General features: G+C 50.0%; 1 protein-coding gene across 2 annotated transcripts in view; it reads left to right on the top strand.

Moving 5' to 3' along the window:
• The window catches only part of LOC146045217 (tumor necrosis factor receptor superfamily member 10B-like), a 69792-nt gene that overhangs the window by 36679 nt on the left and 10108 nt on the right, over nucleotides 1-23005 (top strand). For both annotated transcript variants that reach the window (XM_083163929.1, XM_083163930.1), the window contains exons 3-8: nucleotides 5549-5683; nucleotides 7243-7357; nucleotides 7543-7643; nucleotides 10700-10786; nucleotides 11831-11865; nucleotides 12459-12578. In XM_083163929.1, the coding sequence (XP_083020055.1) occupies nucleotides 5549-5683; nucleotides 7243-7357; nucleotides 7543-7643; nucleotides 10700-10786; nucleotides 11831-11865; nucleotides 12459-12578 (593 nt within the window). The remainder of the gene's footprint in view (nucleotides 1-5548; nucleotides 5684-7242; nucleotides 7358-7542; nucleotides 7644-10699; nucleotides 10787-11830; nucleotides 11866-12458; nucleotides 12579-23005) is intronic.

The raw sequence follows: 23005 nt of genomic DNA, 5'->3' as shown, positions 1-23005 counted from the left end.
GATGCTAGCCGCATATGTTAGTACATATGCGGCAGCATCGCGGCGGCTGTCAGGCGAAGGGCGCCATTGTATATTAATACATCCCACCCATATACTGATGTCTCCGCATCTATTTATTCCCCATGTAATCCAATCAACGTTATACATAATGCATGCGCTCCGGGTGTCTCTGTAGCACCGTACATCTTTTTGCGACGTTTCCATTAAACAGCATCTAATTTGCAAAACGGAAAGAATAGGATTCACAAGCAGCTTCTGCTGATTAAAATGACATGCCGCATGCCTACATTCTGTGTATTGCTGCAACTGTATAGGCATTAGATCTGGAACATTACAGTGTTTTCCTGGAAAAACACATTAACATAGCATTTCATATCCAGATTCATCAGCAGTCACACACAGAATAGACATGCCACATATCATTTTAATCTTTCTATAACAAAAAAATATATATATAATAGGACCAGAACAAGACATAACTCCACTTTATTAGCTCACATTCTCTCATCTTTTCAAGTCTGTCCAGTGCACTCTAGGCCTAATTCAGAACTTGCTGCACATATTACATCTGCCCCACCTGTAGTGTGCATGGTTTTGTCCATTTGCAAATGCAATGTGCCCTGCAATCAGATCTGAATAAGGCTCTAAGAACCAGCCATAGGAATAGGCAAACTAGGCAAATGTCTGGGGCATTTAGAAAGCTTAGGAGCATACTTTCCAAGCCTAAGGCTGGCACAGTGGGCAGCAACGGTTTGCGGGGTATCCAGCGGGCAGACCGCACCGCCGCCTCTAGCTGCCTACCGCAAGTATTACTTTTCTAAGTTCTCCTCTTCACAGCAATATACTTTTTTTTTTTTTTAAAACGTTTTTATTAAATTTTCCAATGTAAAACATTTCAATAGTTAAACATTTCCTGTACATTGTAATATTTGTTTCGCAGAACAACTCAAAAAATTACAAAATAAAGCACAACAATTGTATACAAAGAGGGGTCTTGAATCACAATTATTTTGCTTACTGTAACATGTTACCTGAGTTTTCTATCCCCTATTCAGAACTATGCGGGCATAATATTTTAGATTACCTGGGTCTCTATATTGACCCCAACTCTTTCAATTGCCGCGCTAAATATACCTTTTCCTTATACAATAGCTATAAGTATTTAAACAAAACAAATATCTTACCTCTATCCAAACTAACCTTAACCCCATAAACTCCCAACCTCCCTCCCGTTCCCTCCCCCCTCTAGGACTCCGTGCATCTCAGTTATTTGACAATGATCTGAGTAAGTACCAAGATGTGCCCTCAAATATTTTCATGACATGTTTCTGTGTGTCCTCACCCAATGATCTTATAAATGTTCCCCATTTTACATAAAATTTCTTAACACCTTCCTCCACCATCGGCAGTGTAGCTCTCCTATCAAAATATAGCAATTGTGTTAGTGCTACTTTCACATCCTGCAAAAATGGAGGAGATGAGCTAGTCCAGCTGCGCAGAATTACTTTCTTTGCAACCGTCACAATTATGGTCAAAAGAGGGAACAGTTCAGTTTTTCGGCCAGGTATACTCCAGTTGGAGAAGTTCGCACAAAGCATTGCCAAAGGGTCTTTTGTAAGTTTTATTCCACATGTGGTATTAATATACATCATTACTTTGTCCCAAAATTTCCTAATTTTCCCGCAGTCCCACATATGATGGAAGAATGTAGCATTAGAGCCCTTGCATTTAAGACACATTCCTAGTTCCCCAGGTACAAAGTATTTTCTCTGGGCTTGCGAGATGTACGCTCTATGCAAAGTTTTTATGTGGACTTCCTGCAGCATAGTGGAATGTAGAACTTTAAGTGTTTTTCCCATATGTTCATGGAGTATTTCACTTGAAGTAACCCCTGGAATGTCTGTCCGCCACTTTGGTACCATGGCGTTCCAAACCTTTTCAGGTGAGATCGGCAAAATTTCCCCATATATATATTTTATCCTATAAGGACCCGTGGAGCTCAAAGTAAACACTTGTTGGATCACATCTGGAGTACCAGCCTCCAGCATAGGGCCCTTTTTAGATTGAATAAAGTGCCTGACCTGCAGAAACATGAAAAAATCTCTGTTGGGCAGTGAATATTTAGTTGCTATGTCCTGAAATGATAGGAGCTTTCCTCCAGGGTCAAATACGTCCTTGACCGCCAGTATCCCTTGCTTTTTCCATCTATCATATCCTAATTCTGACATTCCTGGAGTAAATCCTGGGTTGCCCCATAATGTATCGTATTTTGTATTCTGGTGGCTGCGGCCCAGCTTTTTGTTAATAAATAGCCATGCGGAGTATGTGTCCTTAAACAATATATTTGCTAATATTTGCTGTGGAATTTTAGTTCTAGGAACATGAAGCAGACCTGCTAATGAATATGGTGAGACTATGTCTCCCTCTAGTGCCCTGTGTGTGTACGCATCAGACCCCTGAAGCCAGTCTAATATATACCTCATGTGGACTGCTTGGCTGAAGGCCAGAACATTTGGTATTCCTAACCCCCCATCAGCTTTTTTAAGATATGTTTTTTGTCTGGAGATCCGTGATTTTTTCCCCTGCCACAAAAAAGAAAAAAATATTTTATTAATTTTCTGTATATCAGTCCTGGATAGCCTAATTGGAAGCATCTGGATGCTATATGAGAGCTTTGGGAATGCAATAACCTGTATGACTACCGCCCTTCCCAGCATTGATATCGGTAATGATTTCCAAATTCCCAACATTCTCTCCAACTCTCCAATAATAGGTGAATAATTTAATTTATATAAATCGCCAATATTGCCTGGGACATTTATGCCTAAGTATTTAATGGCTTTGGAATTTAACTTGAAGGGGGCTATGACGTGTCTCGGTATTTCTGCTACCTGAGGTCCTAATACCTGCAATATTTCTGATTTGTGATAATTAATCTTATAACCCGCAAAAGATCCAAATCCATTAATACATGTCTTAATGACCGGTAGGGATTCCGATAACTGGGATACAAATAGCAGCATATCATCTGCGAAGAGACTAACTTTTAATTCTGTATTTCCTACCGTGATCCCCCTGAAACCCTGATTGGCCCTAAGTGCCACTGCAAGTGGCTCCAGAGCCAATGCGAATAGGAGTGGGGACAGCGGGCACCCCTGCCTCGTCCCCTTTTGAATAAGGAAAGGGAGTGAGATATATCCATTACATGCAACTTGTGTGTAGGGTAAGGTGTATAGGGAATTTATCAGTTGAATAAAGGTCTGAGGGAATCCAAATCTAGCCAACGTTTCGTACAAATGGTCCCAGGTGACCAGATCAAATGCCTTTTCGGCGTCCATAGATATTATGACCCGGTCACCCGAGCCCCCCTCTTCCCCTAGCCTCTGGACCACCGACAGTAACTTGCGTACATTTACCACCGAGTGTCGGCCGTGTATAAACCCGGTCTGATCCTCGGAGACAACTGAAGGCAAAATGTACTTAATCCTTTCAGAAATAATTTTGGTTAACAACTTATAGTCAGTATTTAATAACGAGATGGGTCTATAAGACCCCGGATCCTCTAGGTCCCTTCCCGGCTTCGGGAGCACCTTAATTACTGCCGAGTTGAAATACAGCGGTAGTTGCTGTCCCTCAAGTATGGCATTAAAGACTGCTGTCAGATTTTCACTTATCCTAGGTTTTAGAATTTTATAAAATTCTCCTGAATAACCATCAGGTCCAGGGGCTTTGAGGGGTTTTAATTTGGTTATAGCCTGTGTCACTTCTTCTACTGTTATGGGGGCCATGATTCGTTCCGCCGCAGCTGTAGAAATCTGTGGCATGGAAACCGAGTTCCAGAATTTATTTTTTTCCTCCTGATTTAATTCTCCCTGGGAGTAAAGTTTAGAGTAGAATCCCCTCAATACTTCAAGTATATCCGGCCCTTTGTGTACCCTATCACCCCCTGATGTATGTAGGGTTTTAATGTGTGCAGATGTTCTTGTGCCTCTTACACAGCAATATACTTTAAAGGTATTGCTTCAACTGTGATGTCAGTTACGTAGGCAAATGTGGGGGTGGGGGGGGGGGGGTTCTGGTTGCCCAGAAACCCCCTCCTCTTGGCAAGTGCCTTAAATTGTGACTACAATAGCTGGTATATAATATGATCAATAGAGCTGCTACCATCATGCAGTGTAAGGGACAGAGCGGAGCTGCTACGCATGCCCTGTGGGAGCAGCTTCTTCTACCACATTTACTGTATGTGTGGATCTGAGCCCTCAGACATCGCAATGGACCAGAGAGCAGCTGCCAGGTGGAAGAGACAGGAACCGTACCATGAAGTGGGAGATTGTGAACTTAGAAAGTGCAGTACTGGTTCTATTATGTTTGTGTATCTATTTATTATAACATGTTTAATAAAAGGCCTACAGATGCTCCATGGAATGAATGGATGGAATCGCCAGCAGCCAGCCTCCGCCATTGGCCGCCAGCCGCCGGAAGGGGGCTCATGCGCCCCGTACCGACGGAACTCCCCGTCGGTCCTCCCCGCACCCCCCCTAACTCTGCCCATTTCCCTGAAGCGGAGACAGGCAGGGTTTCCGAGCCCCGCCGCCGAGTGACTGGGACGTGCGTGCGCCCAGTCTGATGTAGTTCCTCTCAGCCAGCTCTTGCCAGTGGGGACATTTTGGCGAGTGCTGGAGCTAAATGAGAGGGGATCCATCTGTATATAGACCATCTGTACTGTTAAATATTAATACTTTATTCCATACAGTATCCAGTGCAGGATTGCCGACTTTTAAATGCTCCTCTCCGGGAGAAGGGGGGGATTACGGGAAAAAGGGGAAATGACTGATCTCCATGGAGGGGGCGGGGCTAAAATGACACGATTGTGCCAATTTAGCTCCGCCCCCTCCTCTGAGACCCACGGATTGCGGCATTTACATGCCGCGATTCGGGGGACTCAGGGGGGTCCCCCAGATTCCGGGAGGGTTGTCCACCCTTCCGGGGGGCCGGGAGGGGGACCCGATTTTCGGGAGACTCCCGGGAATTCCGGGAGGGTCGGCAACTCTGATCCAGTGTATGAAATTACCCCCCTCTCTTAAAAATCCTGCGTTTGCCACTGTAACTGAGCATTTTCTGTCCCAAAACACAGTATAAACTGTAAACCATTTCTTTCATGGAGGGAAGAAGCAAAATCTATTCCCCAGCAATCTGACAAGACGTGCGAGGTGCAGCATCAGCGCCCATATGGATTGTGTGGTGGAACCTGGGATTGATCTCCTGTCACTTACTGTAGTTACATCTCCATGCTGGCAGCTTTACACCCCCCTGTATGCCAGGCTAGCCCCCACGTCCCCTCAAGTTAAAAACACATAACGACCTTTTCATGTGTCAACCATCATGTTGACCTTTGGTATCCCCTGAATAAATGAAGGAGGCACCACAGAAGGTTTCTACTATTGGGGGGATGCGATACTGTCCGATTTATCAATATCCAGAATGCGAATGAGCCCCATGTATCGCAGGCACAGATAATGATGTAACACCTGTGTGATCTCTCTGCCAGGAACACATGTCTCTCAGCACTGCAGCGAACACCACGGACACGGATCCTGTAACCCGTGTGCGGCAGGGACGAAGTTTACCGCTCACCCCAACGGACTGGATTACTGCCTGAGCTGCCGGCGCTGCAGACCGCGTGGTACTGATCATCATTATCTGTGTTCTGCCTCTTCCAAGGATTGGATTTATTTCATTTCTAAATCTGCGCAGTTTGTATAGTAGTCCGAGGGCATATTATTGTGCAGATGCAGCAGACTGTAGTGTATATTCTGCTGTCTGCGTGTCCTGGCTACAGATCGTTTACTAATCTCAGGTGCAGGAGGCTGTATTGTCCAGATCATAGATACAGACCAAATACTGACCTCAGGTGCAGCAGACTGTAGTGCACACATCCCAGCTACAGGCCAGATGCTGATCTCAGGTGCAGCAGACTGTAGTGCACACGTCCCAGCTGCAGACCAGATACTGACCTCAGGTGCAGCAGACTGTAGTGCACACATCCCAGCTACAGGCCAGATGCTGATCTCAGGTGCAGCAGACTATAGTGCACACGTTCCAGTGACAGACCAGATACTGACCTCAGGTGCAGCAGACTGTAGTGCACATGTCCCAGCTACAGACCAGATACTGACCTCAGGTGCAGCAGACTGTAGTGCACACATCCCAGCTACAGGCCAGATGCTGATCTCAGGTGCAGCAGACTGTAGTGCACACGTCCCAGCTGCAGACCAGATACTGACCTCAGGTGCAGCAGACTGTAGTGCACACATCCCAGCTACAGGCCAGAAGATGCTGATCTCAGGTGCAGCAGACTATAGTGCACACGTTCCAGTGACAGACCAGATACTGACCTCAGGTGCAGCAGACTGTAGTGCACACATCCCAGCGACAGACCAGATACTGACATCAGGTGCAGCAGACTGTAGTGCACACGTCCCAGCTACAGACAGGTTACCTCTGTGTAAGCGGTTTGCTAATAATCTTCCCAACCATTAACAATTGCTGATCCTGTTCAACTAATAAAGCCCAGTGCACTATATATATATATATATATATATATATATATATATATATATATATATATATATATATATATATATATATATATATATATATATATATATATATATATATATATATATATATAGACAGATAAACAGGGCTGTAATATAAATGGGAACCTGCATCACCTTAGAGGTTGAGTTACTGCAGGAACACACATACATCTCTGTGGTTATAGAGACACCTTCTAGTTCTAAGTGTCACATGTTCATTACAGGTAACAGAGGTGACTCACAGATCACAGTACACACGCCCTCTGCTGGCCCATCCTGGGAATACACCCTGGCCTTGTGCAGTCAGTAACCTGTGCATTAACCTGTCACCCTCACAGACATCATGGTGCCTTGTTTCATATATCAAGAAGAGCTCTGAAAAATATTACTTAGTACAATGGTGTCAGGAGAACGGATGTGCTGTATCCCATAGCAACCGATGATGATAACTTTCCTGTCTGACTATTGGTGGCTATATCATACATCATTGTCCATACATACTACGCATACTATGACCAGGCATGGGGAGGCTGGTCATTCTAGTGCCAGTGTCATCATGTGTGTCGGCAGAAGTGACAGCCATAGTAATGTTCTATAGCTGACTGTATCTCCCATTGTGACTTTATCTCCCCTTATGTTTCAGATGAAGTTCAGGTGGCAGCGTGTACTCCGACCACAGATACCATTTGCCAGTGCAAAGCGGGCACTTACTGTATTCCAAATGACACCTGCGATCTGTACTGTATCACGTGCCAGAGGTAACTGTGCAGATCATTATTGATCATTATTGTCCCTTTTCTATTTGTCTAAAGATATGAAACTTTAACTGGTCTATATGATGATTCTGCTGATCAGGAGAGGTGCCATCAGTTACCTTCTCTTCCCCACAATCCTGCCATCTCCTTTTACATTATATGATCAAGCTGTAATTGTTCTGTTTTAGGTGCACTGAGGGTCAACATGTGAAACATCCATGTACGGCCACAGCGGACACTGTATGTGAAGACCTTGCTGAAAATAATCCTGCCATTAACACCTCCACTGGTTTGTAGTCTCTGCCTTGTTATACGCTTGGTGTTCACGTCCTTCCATCTTTGGTGCCAGTTTTATGTTTATTGATGACGCTTACTTTATTATATGTTTAATCCTCCAGTTGGTAAGGATGCAAGTGGTGTGGTGGGGGTGTCAGCTGGTGGCAATTCCTAACCAGCCACACACAGCAGAGAGACAAGGGTTCCCCCACCAGCCACATACAACAGAGAGGCAAGGGTTCCCCCACCAGCCACACACAACAGAGAGACAAGGGTTCCCCAACTAGCCACATACAACAGAGAGGCAAGGGTTCCGCAACCAGCCACATACAACAGAGAGGCAAGGGTTCCCCCACCAGCCACACACAGCAGAGAGCCAAGGGTTCCCCCACCAGTCACACTCAACAGAGAGACAAGGGATCCCCAACCAGCCACACACAACAGAGAGGCAAGGGTTCCCCCACCAGCCACACACAACTGAGAGCCAAGGGTTCCCCAACCAGCCACACAAAGCAGAGAGCCAAGGGTTCCCCAACCAGCCACACACAACAGAGAGCCAAGGGTTCCCCCACCAGCCACACACAACAGAGAGGCAAGAGTTCCCCCACCAGCCACACACAACTGAGAGCCAAGGGTTCCCCCACCAGCCACATACAGCAGAGAGCCAAGGGTTCCCCAACCAGCCACACACAGCAGAGAGCCAAGGGTTCCCCCACCAGCCACACACAGCAGAGAGACAAGGGTTCCCCCACCAGCCACACACAGCAGAGAGACAAGGGTTCCCCCACCAGCCACATACAGCAGAGAGCCAAGGGTTCCCCAACCAGCCACACAGAGCAGAGAGCCAAGGGTTCCCCAACCAGCCACACAGAGCAGAGAGCCAAGGGTTCCCCAACCAGCCACACACAGCAGAGAGCCAAGGGTTCCCCAACCAGCCACACACAACAGAGAGACAAGGGTTCCCCCACCAGCCACACACAACAGAGAGGCAAGAGTTCCCCAACCAGCCACACACAACTGAGAGCCAAGGGTTCCCCAACCAGCCACACACAGCAGAGAGGCAAGGGTTCCCCAACCAGCCACACACAGCAGAGAGCCAAGGGTTCCCCCACCAGCCACACACAGCAGAGAGGCAAGGGTTCCCCAACCAGCCACACACAGCAGAGAGGCAAGGGTTCCCCAACCAGCCACACACAGCAGAGAGGCAAGGGTTCCCCAACCAGCCACACACAACAGAGAGCCAAGGGTTCCCCCACCAGCCACACACAACAGAGAGGCAAGAGTTCCCCCACCAGCCACACACAACAGAGAGGCAAGAGTTCCCCCACCAGCCACACACAACTGAGAGCCAAGGGTTCCCCCACCAGCCACATACAGCAGAGAGCCAAGGGTTCCCCAACCAGCCACACACAGCAGAGAGCCAAGGGTTCCCCCACCAGCCACATACAGCAGAGAGCCAAGGGTTCCCCAACCAGCCACACACAGCAGAGAGCCAAGGGTTCCCCCACCAGCCACACACAGCAGAGAGACAAGGGTTCCCCCACCAGCCACACACAGCAGAGAGACAAGGGTTCCCCCACCAGCCACATACAGCAGAGAGCCAAGGGTTCCCCAACCAGCCACACACAGCAGAGAGCCAAGGGTTCCCCAACCAGCCACACAGAGCAGAGAGCCAAGGGTTCCCCCACCAGCCACACACAGCAGAGAGACAAGGGTTCCCCCACCAGCCACACACAGCAGAGAGACAAGGGTTCCCCCACCAGCCACATACAGCAGAGAGCCAAGGGTTCCCCAACCAGCCACACACAGCAGAGAGCCAAGGGTTCCCCAACCAGCCACACAGAGCAGAGAGCCAAGGGTTCCCCAACCAGCCACACACAACAGAGAGACAAGGGTTCCCCCACCAGCCACACACAACAGAGAGGCAAGAGTTCCCCAACCAGCCACACACAACTGAGAGGCAAGGGTTCCCCAACCAGCCACACACAGCAGAGAGGCAAGGGTTCCTCAACCAGCCACACACAGCAGAGAGCCAAGGGTTCCCCCACCAGCCACACACAGCAGAGAGGCAAGGGTTCCCCAACCAGCCACACACAGCAGAGAGGCAAGGGTTCCCCAACCAGCCACACACAGCAGAGAGGCAAGTACAATGGGTGACAAGACTTCTGCAAAAGCTATATAGGTTTATTTCTAGAAACCCAAAATGACTGGAATGAGTCACTGTTACAGAATAATAGGTTTGGTACAATCAGTCACATAAACTAAAATTAAAAAAAAAAAGCTATTACCATTTTTCTAAATGCCTATTCCTTATACTAAATTATCAGGGTCCTTGACATTAGTATAATGCAACTTTCTTTATTTATCAACCTCATTTTAAAATTACACGGCGGATCTGTAAGCAGCTCAGAGAAAAGCCTTCATTTAACACCATAAAAAACTATTCCTGCAGTATTAGTCCCAATACCCAATACTTAAGCTAATAGACCCAACATGGAGCTTTCATCACCAATGAAGGGTGTGGTGGTGGTGGTGGTGGTGGTGGTGGTGGTGGTGGTGGGGGGGGGGGTGTAATCATAAATCCTGGACACATAACAGAGAATGTAACCCACACCCCTAAATAAAAGTATTTTACATATTAAAGCTCTGTGGTCCGAATATTCATTCTACATTACCTGATTCTGGGCCTTATTCTAGTTCACTCTTTCTGACAAAATCCTTCTTAGATGGACAAAACCATGTGCATTGCAGGTGGGGCAGATGATACTTTTTCAGAGAGAATTAGATTTGGGTGGGGTTTTACTTCAAAGTGAGATCTATATTGCAGTGTAAAAATAAAGCAGCCAGTATTTACCCTGCACAGAAACAAAATAATTCACCCAAATCTAATTCTCTCTGCACATTTTACATCTGCCCCACCTGCAGTGCACATGGTTTTGTCCATCTAAGAAGGATTTTGTCAGAAAGAGTGAACTAGAATAAGGCCCTATGTTGGCATATAATATAATTTTTGCTTCTATTTACCATAAGGTCATGCCTAACCTCCTTGTATTTTGCATTCATTTGCAGTGCTGTCTATAACTGTGCCCATCGTTCTCACTGTCATCGTCCTCTTCATCATCCTATTTATTGTGTGCTGGAGAAAAAAGCAGAAAGGTAAAACTCACTATAACCAGAACACAGCGGCCATTTTGTGGGGTGAGCCCATATTCATGACAATGAAGCCAATTGCTTCACTGTCTCAAAGCTAGAACCTACTGATTAGGTAGTACAGGCCTCATTGAATAATCATCAAGCTGTGCCCATTTTAAGGCCTCCCCCTGACACGCACACCGTGATGGCAGCCATTTCATGAGGTAAACCAGGGTCCATTTTTTCCTCTAATTCTAAATATAAAGGGCCAAATCAGGTTGTTTACTGGGAGGTATAGAACCACATTAAAAAGGCACGTGTGGAAGGCCTAATCCATGCATGGCCAAACTGTCCCTCCAGCTGTGGTGAAATTACAAGTCCCATCATGCCTTGCCATAATTTTGCTATTAGGGAATGCTAAAACTATGGCAAGGCATGCTGGGATGTGTAGTTTCTCAACAGCTGGAGAGCGACAGTTTAACCATGCCTGGCCTAATCCATATTCCTGCACTGGCCTATTGCTTGCTCAGCACAGATTGCAGATATTTTTCTTCTACCACCATACTTTCCCAACATCTGAAGGGCAGAAACCGGTACAAAATCCGAAAAGGGTATGGTCATGCCAACTTCCCTATTCTTTCAATGGAGAGTCAGAGACCCAGAAAATATGTACACAGCTTTTTTTTTTTTTTTTTGGGGAAGTACAGACCCCCAAAAAACCTGTAATGTAGCAGCCAAAATGGTGCAGTCGGAGGGTATGTACCACCCACTTGGTAACAGCCCTACTATAGATCACACAATACAGCGGTGCTAAGGCAGTGGTTCTCAAACTCGGTCCTCAGGACCCCACACGGCTCACATTTTCCAGGTCACCCGGCAGGTGCACAGGTGTATTCATTACTCACTGACACATTTGAAAATATCCACAGGTGAAGCTAATTATTTCACTTGCATGCATTGTGTGTGGTTATGACGACCGAGTTTGAGAACCTGTGTGCTAAGGAAATGTGTAAAAAATATAAACATGGTTATACATTCCTGTATCTGTTTGTTTTCCCTGTTATGCAGATAAAGAGAGGCAATGTGCAGCAGGAGGTTCAGAGGTGAGTCTCCGACTGAATTATCTCTGGTTTTATTACGACGGTAATCAATATCCACTCCCTAATTCTACACCCTGGATACAGGCTGCGCATAAACCTGTTGTGATACACTGGTTGTGTTACCAATACCCCATAGAAGCCTATGGACTTCTAAACGCGACCCACGCCGCCCCGCACAGACCACCGCCGACTCGTGCTGACCCCCCCCCCCCCCCCCACCTGTGTCCGGGCAGAACAGTGCTGTGCTGCCCAGACCTGTGACCTCCTCCTCCTGCACTGAAAATCATCTTCTGGGTGCAGGGAGGAGGAGAGCCCCCCCCCTCCCCTGCAGCAGCAGCAGCAGCAAAATTATCCGGGTAAGGGAGGGAGGGGGGAGCCGCCGGGGCCTGCCGCACATCGCCGGCTCACCGCAAAAGACAGCTCTTAATGCAAGAGCTGTCTTTTGCCATAATTATCGCATATTTTACAGCATATGCGATAATTATGAATGCGGTAGCCAGCGATGTGCGGCGGTAAGGGGACACGGATGTTAGAGCATCACCCCTAAAGATATTATGTTGCTGTCCTTGTACTTCACTATGATTGTGTTCCTGCAGCGAGATCTGTTAGATAACGGAGCAGACGCCAGGAACCCCGCAGACCCTGTGATCAGGTATTCCCAGGTATCGGCGGGACAGCCTGTTGTGGAGGAAGGAGAGGTCCTGTATGAGGAGGAGGTAAGTTACCTGCATATAGTACTTAATAGGTGGCTACTGTGTAATACAATACGTCAGGGCCTGAGTCTGGTGCAGTCAGAGTTGTATCCTCCTTTGGTAGCAGTAGTGATAGCGCTGTATGGTGATGCAGCAGGAGGCGTCTATTACACACAGCCCCCTATACCTGTACCCTACTATACACATCACAGGGGCCTGACTCAGATGTGGCTGGGGCTGTATCCCTCCTTGGTAGCAGCAGTGATAGCTCTGTATGGTGATGCAGCAGGAGGCGTCTATTACACACAGCTCCTTATACCTGTACCCTACTATACACATCACAGCGGCCTGAGTCAGATGTGGCTGGGGCTGTATCCTTCCTTGGTAGCAGCAGTGATAGCACTGTATGGTGATGCAGCAGGAGGCGTCTATTACACACAGCCCCTATACCTGTACCCTACTATACACATCACAGCGGCCTGAGTCAGATGTGGCTGGGGCTGTATCCTTCCTTGGTAGCAGCAGTGATAGCGCTGTATGGTGATGCAGCAGGAGGCGTCTATTACACACAGCCCCTATACCTGTACCCTACTATACACATCACAGGGCCTGAGTCAGATGTGGCTGGGGCTGTATCCTTCCTTGGTAGCAGCAGTGACAGCGCTGTATGGTGATGCAGCAGGAGGCGTCTATTACACACAGCCCCCTATACCTGTAGTCTACTATACACATCACAGGGGCCTGAGTCAGATGTGGCTGGGGCTGTATCCCTCCTTGGTAGCAGCAGTGATAGCACTGTATGGTGATGCAGCAGGAGGCGTCTATTACACACAGCCCCCTATACCTGTACCCTACTATTCACATCACAGGGGCCTGAGTCAGATGTGGCTGGGGCTGTATCCTTCCTTGGTAGCAGCAGTGATAGCGCTGTATGGTGATGCAGCAGGAGGCGTCTATTACACACAGCTCCCTATACCTGTACCCTACTATACACATCACAGGGGCCTGAGTCAGATGTGGCTGGGGCTGTATCCTTCCTTGGTAGCAGCAGTGATAGCGCTGTATGGTGATGCAGCAGGAGGCGTCTATTACACACAGCTCCCTATACCTGTACCCTACTATACACATCACAGGGGCCTGAGTCAGATGTGGCTGGGGCTGTATCCTTCCTTGGTAGCAGCAGTGATAGCGCTGTATGGTGATGCAGCAGGAGGCGTCTATTACACACAGCACCTATACCTGTACACTACTATACACATCACAGGGGCCTGAGTCAGATGTGGCTGGGTCTGTATCCCTCCTTGGTAGCAGCAGTGATAGCGCTGTATGGTGATGCAGCAGGAGGTGTCTATTACACACAGCCCCTATACCTGTACCCTACTATACACATCACAGGGGCCTGAGTCATATGTGGCTGGGGCTGTATCCTTCCTTGGTAGCAGCAGTGATATTGCTGTATGGTGATGCAGCAGGAGGCATCTATTACACACAGCCCCCTATACCTGTACCCTACTATACACATCACAGGGGCCTGAGTCAGATGTGGCTGGGGCTGTATCCTTCCTTGGTAGCAGCAGTGACAGCGCTGTATGGTGATGCAGCAGGAGGCGTCTATTACACACAGCCCCCTATACCTGTACCCTACTATACACATCACAGGGGCCGGAGTCAGATGTGGCTGGGGCTGTATCCCTCCTTGGTAGCAGCAGTGACAGCGCTGTATGGTGATGCAGCACCAGGCGCCTATTACACACAGCACCTATACCTGTACCCTACTATACACATCACAGGGGCCTGAGTCAGATGTGGCTGGGGCTGTATCCTTCCTTGGTAGTAGCAGTGATAGCGCTGTATGGTGATGCAGCAGGAGGCGTCTATTACACACAGCTCCCTATACCTGTACCCTACTATACACATCACAGGGGCCTGAGTCAGATGTGGCTGGGGCTGTATCCTTCCTTGGTAGTAGCAGTGATAGCGCTGTATGGTGATGCAGCAGGAGGCATCTATTACACACAGCCCCCTATACCTGTACCCTACTAAACACATCACAGGGGCCTGAGCCAGATGTGGCTGGGGCTGTATCCTTCCTTGGTAGCAGCAGTGACAGCGCTGTATGGTGATGCAGTATGAGATGTCTATTACACACAGCCCCTATACCTGTACTCTACTATACACATCACAGGGGCCTGAGCCAGATGTGGCTGGGGCTGTATCCTTCCTTGGTAGCAGCAGTGACAGCGCTGTATGGTGATGCAGTATGAGATGTCTATTACACACAGCCCCTATACCTGTACTCTACTATACACATCACAGGGGCCTGAGTCAGATGTGGCTGGGGCTGTATCCATCCTTGGTAGCAGCAGTGACAGCGCTGTATGGTGATGCAGCAGGAGGCGTCTATTACACACAGCCCCCTATACCTGTACTCTACTATACACATCACAGGGGCCTGAGTCAGATGTGGCTGGGGCTGTATCCTTCCTTGGTAGCAGCAGTGATAGCACTGTATGGTGATGCAGCAGGAGGCGTCTATTACACACAGCTCCCTATACCTGTACCCTACTATACACATCACAGGGGCCTGAGTCAGATGTGGCTGGGGCTGTATCCTTCCTTGGTAGCAGCAGTGACAGCGCTGTATGGTGATGCAGCAGGAGGCATCTATTACACGAAGCTCCCTATACCTGTACCCTACTATACACATCACAGGGACCTGAGTCAGATGTGGCTGGGGCTGTATCCTTCCTTGGTAGTAGCAGTGATAGCACTGTATGGTGATGCAGCAGGAGGCGTGTATTACACACAGCCCCTATACCTGTACCCTACTATACACATCACAGGGGCCTGAGTCAGATGTGGCTGGGGCTGTATCCTTCCTTGGTAGCAGCAGTGATAGCGCTGTATGGTGATGCAGCAGGAGGCGTCTATTACACACAGCTCCCTATACCTGTACCCTGCTATACACATCACAGGGGCCTGAGTCAGATGTGGCTGGGGCTGTATCCTTCCTTGGTAGCAGCAGTGATAGCGCTGTATGGTGATGCAGCAGGAGGCATCTATTACACACAGCCCCCTATACCTGTACCCTACTATACACATCACAGGGGCCTGAGCCAGATGTGGCTGGGGCTGTATCCTCCATTGGTAGCAGCAGTGATAGCGCTGTATGGTGATGCAGCAGGAGGCGTCTATTACACACAGCTCCCTATACCTGTACCCTGCTATACACATCACAGGGGCCTGAGTCAGATGTGGCTGGGGCTGTATCCTTCCTTGGTAGCAGCAGTGATAGCGCTGTATGGTGATACCTGTACCCTACTATAAACATCACAGGGGCCTGAGTCAGATGTGGCTGGGGCTGTATCCCTCCTTGGTAGTAGCAGTGATAGCACTGTATGGTGATGCAGCAGGAGGCGTCTATTACACACAGCCCCTATACCTGTACCCTACTATACACATCACAGCGGCCTGAGTCAGATGTGGCTGGGGCTGTATCCTTCCTTGGTAGTAGCAGTGATAGCACTGTATGGTGATGCAGCAGGAGGCGTCTATTACACACAGCTCCCTATACCTGTACCCTACTATACACATCACAGGGGCCTGAGTCAGATGTGGCTGGGGCTGTATCCTTCCTTGGTAGTAGCAGTGATAGCACTGTATGGTGATGCAGCAGGAGGCGTCTATTACACACGGCTCCCTATACCTGTACCCTACTATACACATCACAGGGGCCTGAGTCAGATGTGGCTGGGGCTGTATCCTTCCTTGGTAGCAGCAGTGATAGCGCTGTATGGTGATGCAGCAGGAGGCGTCTATTACACACAGCCCCCTATACCTGTACTCTACTATACACATCACAGGGGCCTGAGTCACATGTGGCTGGGGCTGTATCCATCCTTGGTAGCAGCAGTGATAGCGCTGTATGGTGATGCAGCAGGAGGCATCTATTACACACAGCCCCCTATACCTGTACCCTGCTATACACATCACAGGGGCCTGAGTCATATGTGGCTGGGGCTGTATCCTTCCTTGGTAGCAGCAGTGATAGCGCTGTATGGTGATGCAGCAGGAGGCGTCTATTACACACAGCTCCCTATACCTGTACCCTGCTATACACATCACAGGGGCCTGAGTCAGATGTGGCTGGGGCTGTATCCTTCCTTGGTAGCAGCAGTAATAGCGCTGTATGGTGATATGTGACACCCTGGAAATGCGGGTGTCCCTGCTTCCCTGCCCCACCTGGGGATGCCCCAATTGCCCCAGGACTCTAGAGACACTGTGCCTTTTGAAAAGGAGCCAGTACTGATAGGTTGCCAGGCAACCGACTTACCAGGCCTGCCCGGGGTGCTGCGGCTTGAGAGGTGACCTGGGATTGGTGTAGCCGGACAGGTGACCCATGGCGCCATACCCTGTGTGCAAGGCCCCCGCTGATTGGGAGAGGTGAGGAAGAGCGCGAAAAGGAGGAGGAGGAGTGTGCTGCAGCGCGAGGGAGACGACGGCGTGAACGGGAGAAGAAGAAGTGGCCAGCGCCTACCTCAAGCAGCGTGGAGAGGCGAAGACCCGGCGCGAGCAAGGGGGTAATTAGAGCAGCGGGAGAGCCGCAGAGACCCGACAGCGTGAGTGACCGGCAGTCTCATCCGGCCGCGTCACTTCACCAGTGCCTCCGACATCCAGAGGGGGAGAGCCTGCGCAGACCGACGCCGGAGAGAGACGGGAGAAGCGTGCCACGCGTCATCTGGCGGCGCCCACCGGAGTACCGAGAGAAGGCTGCGTGGGATCCAGCGACACCCAGCCCGGACGGCCGCCTGCATCCCAGCCGCCGACCATCAAGAGGAAGAGACGCCCAGCTGCCACTGACACCCTAGACGCCCAACGGTGGAATCCAAAACGGCGGGCGCCGCACCTGAACTGTAAGTGTTGCCCAGCCAACCAAACCCTGCGCCATCCTGGCCAGAGGGCCCCTTCACACCACCATAGCTGCAGCCCCATCACCACCCCAGGCCTAAGCACAGCCCCGCTGGGACCCCTTTCCCTGCACCGGCCACTAAGGGACCCAGGGACATTACTCTCACAATCCGGAGTACAGCCGGGGTAAGGACCTACAGCCTGGGAGCCCTAGACAAGAGGCCCCTTGGGACGTTCTCTGCCTAGCCCAGATTTCCCCAGCCCCCGCGCTGTGGAAGGGGAATCTCCCGGAGATCATTAACAGTCAATTCGTCAGAAAAGGCCTAACAGCGCCATCTTGTGGCAGAAAGTGAGGATTTCCCTACCAGTTTTCCCAACAAAACCTCTGAGTACATTTACTTTATTTGGGATAGCTGCCCCCATTTCCGTTGCCGGCTATTGCATAAGGAAGACCGTTCTTCATGTTAGAGAGACCCTGCGCAGTAGTAAGATAAGAGGCCTCCAACGAACCCCAGAATTCTTGTGCACAAGTCTGCCTTAGAGGCAGTAGGTTACATTGGAAGACTGGGTACCCAGAAAGCATAAGACTTTGTAAAGTGCTATTATGTGATGTTATTTTATGCTATAAAGTCAGTAAGTTGAAAGTTCCGCTTGTTTGCATATACTTGTTAAGCTGCCCTGTGGTAGTACTATTAATAATCGCCTCTTAGGGTAGCATTGCCGAGGTTGTTGCATCCTCCCCTTTGAGGACACGGCGGTGTCACCCACGTGCAAGACCCCTTTGCTAAGCTAAATCACCCCGCAACGTTCCACGGTTGCGTATGTTGCACTGGGGTTATTCAGCCCTGTCAGTAAAGGAGACAGTTAGTTACACCCTTATAGAAGGGAGTGTGGTGCACGCCTAGCGGTGCCTTGTCTGTAGTCAGTATTTTCCTTATTGTCGTATTTGCATTGTATGGTATTTTGGAAGGGTTGATATTGGGGTAGACCTGCCGGCTACCGTGTTAACTTATAGCACTGTACTACAAATAAATACCCTTGAACCGTTCCCTCAGCATCATTCTTTGTCCCAGCTCAGTCTCCAATCAAAAGAAGAGCAGCGACCGAGATTCCGAAGTTCAAGTAAAGGTAAAGGGTTACTGGCCGTCTTTTCCGGTGCACCACATCTAACTTTGGCGTCACGAACAGGATCGGAAAATGTCGGAAGACGGTACCCCAGTACCATCACCCCGCAGACGTCTCCCACCACTACCGGAAGACAAAGAACCGCCAAAGGCAGCGGCGGCACAGATCACGATGCCCTACTACTTCGGGGCCACGTGGCTCCTCACATTCTCTGGAGATACGCGGACGAAAGGCACAAGCACTTTCAAGGCATTCAAGGACCGCATGAACTCGACGTTCACCCTATACCAACTGAATGAAGAACAAAGCAAAGAGATACTGATGGCACAACTGAGAGGGTCCGCCCTGAGAGAAGTAAAATCATGGTCAAAAGGCGACAGAGAGACGGCGGACAAGATCTTGAAAAAACTGGCAAAGATCTTCGATGCCAAAACCGTGCCAATGCTGAAGAGCAGGCTATATGCCAGGAAGCAGAAACAAGGAGAATCACTGCGTGATTTCGCACTGGCATTACACGAGGCCATGAAGGCAGTCCAAGCCGCAGACCCAAGAGAAGTGCAACTGGCGGACGAAATGCTGATAGACCTCTTCGTAGAAGGGGCGAGAGAAGAAACCACCCGCGCCCAGCTCCGAATGATAAAGCGACAAGAACAAGGCTGCACCTTCGAGGAACTCAAAGAATCAGCACTACAGGTGTTGGAAAAAATCCAGAATGAAGAGCCGGAAGAAGGAGCTACGGCGGGAGAAGAAGCGGAGGACCACTGGGAAGCCAGACACCAGGGACCTGGTAGTGCGAAGAAGAGAACAGTACTTCAGGAAGCGCAATCGCCGGCAGGCCCAGATCCATTGTCCGCTATAAATAGCAAGCTCACAGAATTGACTCTAAACATGGCCAGAATGGGGCAAAGGCTGGAGCAGAGCGAAGCCAGACAAAATGAGTGGCGCCCGCGAAGAGAAAGAGGAGGAGGAAGACCGCGGTGGAGTACGCCCAGAGAATCGGGAAGACGATCGACCGACCGGTTCGACGACGAAGGCAGACCAATCTGCCGGAGATGTAACCAAAGCGGCCACGTTGAGAGAAACAGCCCTCAGGGCGATTTAAACGGGGAGACCCCGAGGAGGAGGACCGACCCTCGGGAGGAGACCCGCTACTAGGTCCCCCGAAAGAAGACTGGTGGCCTCGCTTTGTAGGGAAGTGCCCCCACATCAGTGTGGAGATCGATGGGGTGACAATGGAGGCGCTACTGGACACTGGCTCTCAAGTTTCAACTATCAAGCTGGAGGAATTTGACCGCCACTGGCCTAGAGAGAACATTGTCGCACCCCCCACCACGTGGCTCCACGCTGCTTGAGGTAGGCGCTGGCCACTTCTTCTTCTCCCGTTCACGCCGTCGTCTCCCTCGCGCTGCAGCACACTCCTCCTCCTCCTTTTCGCGCTCTTCCTCACCTCTCCCAATCAGCGGGGGCCTTGCACACAGGGGATGGCGCCACGGGTCACCTGTCCGGCTACACCAATCCCAGGTCACCTCTCAAGCCGCAGCACCCCGGGCAGGCCTGGTAAGTCGGTTGCCTGGCAACCTATCAGTACTGGCTCCTTTTCAAAAGGCACAGTGTCTCTAGAGTCCTGGGGCAATTGGGGCATCCCCAGGTGGGGCAGGGAAGCAGGGACACCCGCATTTCCAGGGTGTCACAGATACCTGTACCCTACTATAAACATCACAGGGGCCTGAGTCAGATGTGGCTGGGGCTGTATCCCTCCTTGGTAGTAGCAGTGATAGCACTGTATGGTGATGCAGCAGGAGGCGTCTATTACACACAGCCCCTATACCTGTACCCTACTATACACATCACAGCGGCCTGAGTCAGATGTGGCTGGGGCTGTATCCTTCCTTGGTAGTAGCAGTGATAGCACTGTATGGTGATGCAGCAGGAGGCGTCTATTACACACAGCTCCCTATACCTGTACCCTACTATACACATCACAGGGGCCTGAGTCAGATGTGGCTGGGGCTGTATCCTTCCTTGGTAGCAGCAGTGACAGCGCTGTATGGTGATGCAGTATGAGATGTCTATTACACACAGCCCCTATACCTGTACTCTACTATACACATCACAGGGGCCTGAGTCAGATGTGGCTGGGGCTGTATCCTTCCTTGGTAGCAGCAGTGATAGCGCTGTATGGTGATGCAGCAGGAGGCGTCTATTACACACAGCCCCCTATACCTGTACTCTACTATACACATCACAGGGGCCTGAGTCAGATGTGGCTGGGGCTGTATCCTTCCTTGGTAGCAGCAGTGATAGCACTGTATGGTGATGCAGCAGGAGGCATCTATTACACACAGCCCCCTATACCTGTACCCTGCTATACACATCACAGGGGCCTGAGTCATATGTGGCTGGGGCTGTATCCTTCCTTGGTAGCAGCAGTGATAGCGCTGTATGGTGATACCTGTACCCTACTATACACATCACAGGGGCCTGAGCCAGATGTGGCTGGGGCTGTATCCTCCATTGGTAGCAGCAGTGATAGCGCTGTATGGTGATGCAGCAGGAGGCGTCTATTACACACAGCTCCCTATACCTGTACCCTGCTATACACATCACAGGGGCCTGAGTCAGATGTGGCTGGGGCTGTATCCTTCCTTGGTAGCAGCAGTGATAGCGCTGTATGGTGATGCAGCAGGAGGCGTCTATTACACACAGCCCCTATACCTGTACCCGACTATACACATCACAGGGGCCTGAGTCAGATGTGGCTGGGGCTGTATCCTTCCTTGGTAGCAGCAGTGATAGCGCTGTATGGTGATGCAGCAGGAGGCATCTATTACACACAGCTCCCTATACCTGTACCCTACTATACACATCACAGGGGCCTGAGTCACATGTGTCTGGGGCTGTATCCTTCCTTGGTAGCAGCAGTGATATCGCTGTATGGTGATGCAGCAGGAGGCGTCTGTTACACACAGCCCCCTATACCTGTACCCTACTATAAACATCACAGGGGCCTGAGTCAGATGTGGCTGGGGCTGTATCCCTCCTTGGTAGTAGCAGTGATAGCACTGTATGGTGATGCAGCAGGAGGCGTCTATTACACACAGCCCCTATACCTGTACCCTACTATACACATCACAGGTGCCTGAGTCAGATGTGGCTGGGGCTGTATCCTTCCTTGGTAGCAGCAGTGACAGCGCTGTATGGTGATGCAGCAGGAGGCGTCTATTACACACAGCCCCCTATACCTGTACCCTACTATACACATCACAGGGGCCTGAGCCAGATGTGGCTGGGGCTGTATCCTCCATTAGTAGCATTAGTGATAGCGCTGTATGGTGCTGCAGCAGGAGGCATCTATTACACACAGCCCCGTATACCTGTACCCTACTATACACATCACAGGGGCCTGAGTCAGATGTGGCTGGGGCTGTATCCTTCCTTGGTAGCTGCAGTAATATCGCTGTATGGTGATGCAGCAGGAGGCGTCTATTACACACAGCTCCCTATACCTGTACCCTGCTATACACATCACAGGGGCCTGAGTCAGATGTGGCTGGGGCTGTATCCTTCCTTGGTAGCAGCAGTGACAGCGCTGTATGGTGATGCAGCAGGAGGCGTCTATTACACACAGCCCCCTATACCTGTACCCTACTATACACATCACAGGGGCCTGAGTCAGATGTGGCTGGGGCTGTATCCTTCCTTGGTAGCAGCAGTGACAGCGCTGTATGGTGATGCAGCAGGAGGCATCTATTACACACAGCCCCTATACCTGTACCCTACTATACACATCACAGGGGCCTGAGCCAGATGTGGCTGGGGCTGTATCCTTCCTTGGTAGCAGCAGTGACAGCGCTGTATGGTGATGCAGCACCAGGCGTCTATTACACACAGCCCCTATACCTGTACCCTACTATACACATCACAGGGGCCTGAGCCAGATGTGGCTGGGGCTGTATCCTCCATTGGTAGCAGTAGTGATAGCGCTGTATGGTGATGCAGCAGGAGGCGTCTATTACACACAGCCCCCTATACCTGTACCCTACTATACACATCACAGGGGCCTGAGTCAGATGTGGCTGGGGCTGTATCCTTCCTTGGTAGCAGCAGTGATAGCGCTGTATGGTGATGCAGCAGGAGGTGTCTATAACACACAGCCCCCTATACCTGTACCCTACTATACACATCACAGGGGCCTGAGTCAGATGTGGCTGGGGCTGTATCCTTCCTTGGTAGCAGCAGTGATAGCGCTGTATGGTGATGCAGTATGAGATGTCTATTACACACAGCCCCTATACCTGTACTCTACTATACACATCACAGGGGCCTGAGTCAGATGTGGCTGGGGCTGTATCCTTCCTTGGTAGCAGCAGTGATAGCGCTGTATGGTGATGCAGCAGGAAGCGTCTATTACACGCAGA

This window comes from Crinia signifera, chromosome 11 (genome assembly GCF_055691185.1).
Source record: "Crinia signifera chromosome 11, ASM5569118v1, whole genome shotgun sequence".
Taxonomy (NCBI): Eukaryota; Metazoa; Chordata; class Amphibia; order Anura; family Myobatrachidae; genus Crinia; species Crinia signifera.
This window is presented reverse-complemented; position numbering and strand designations above follow the sequence as displayed.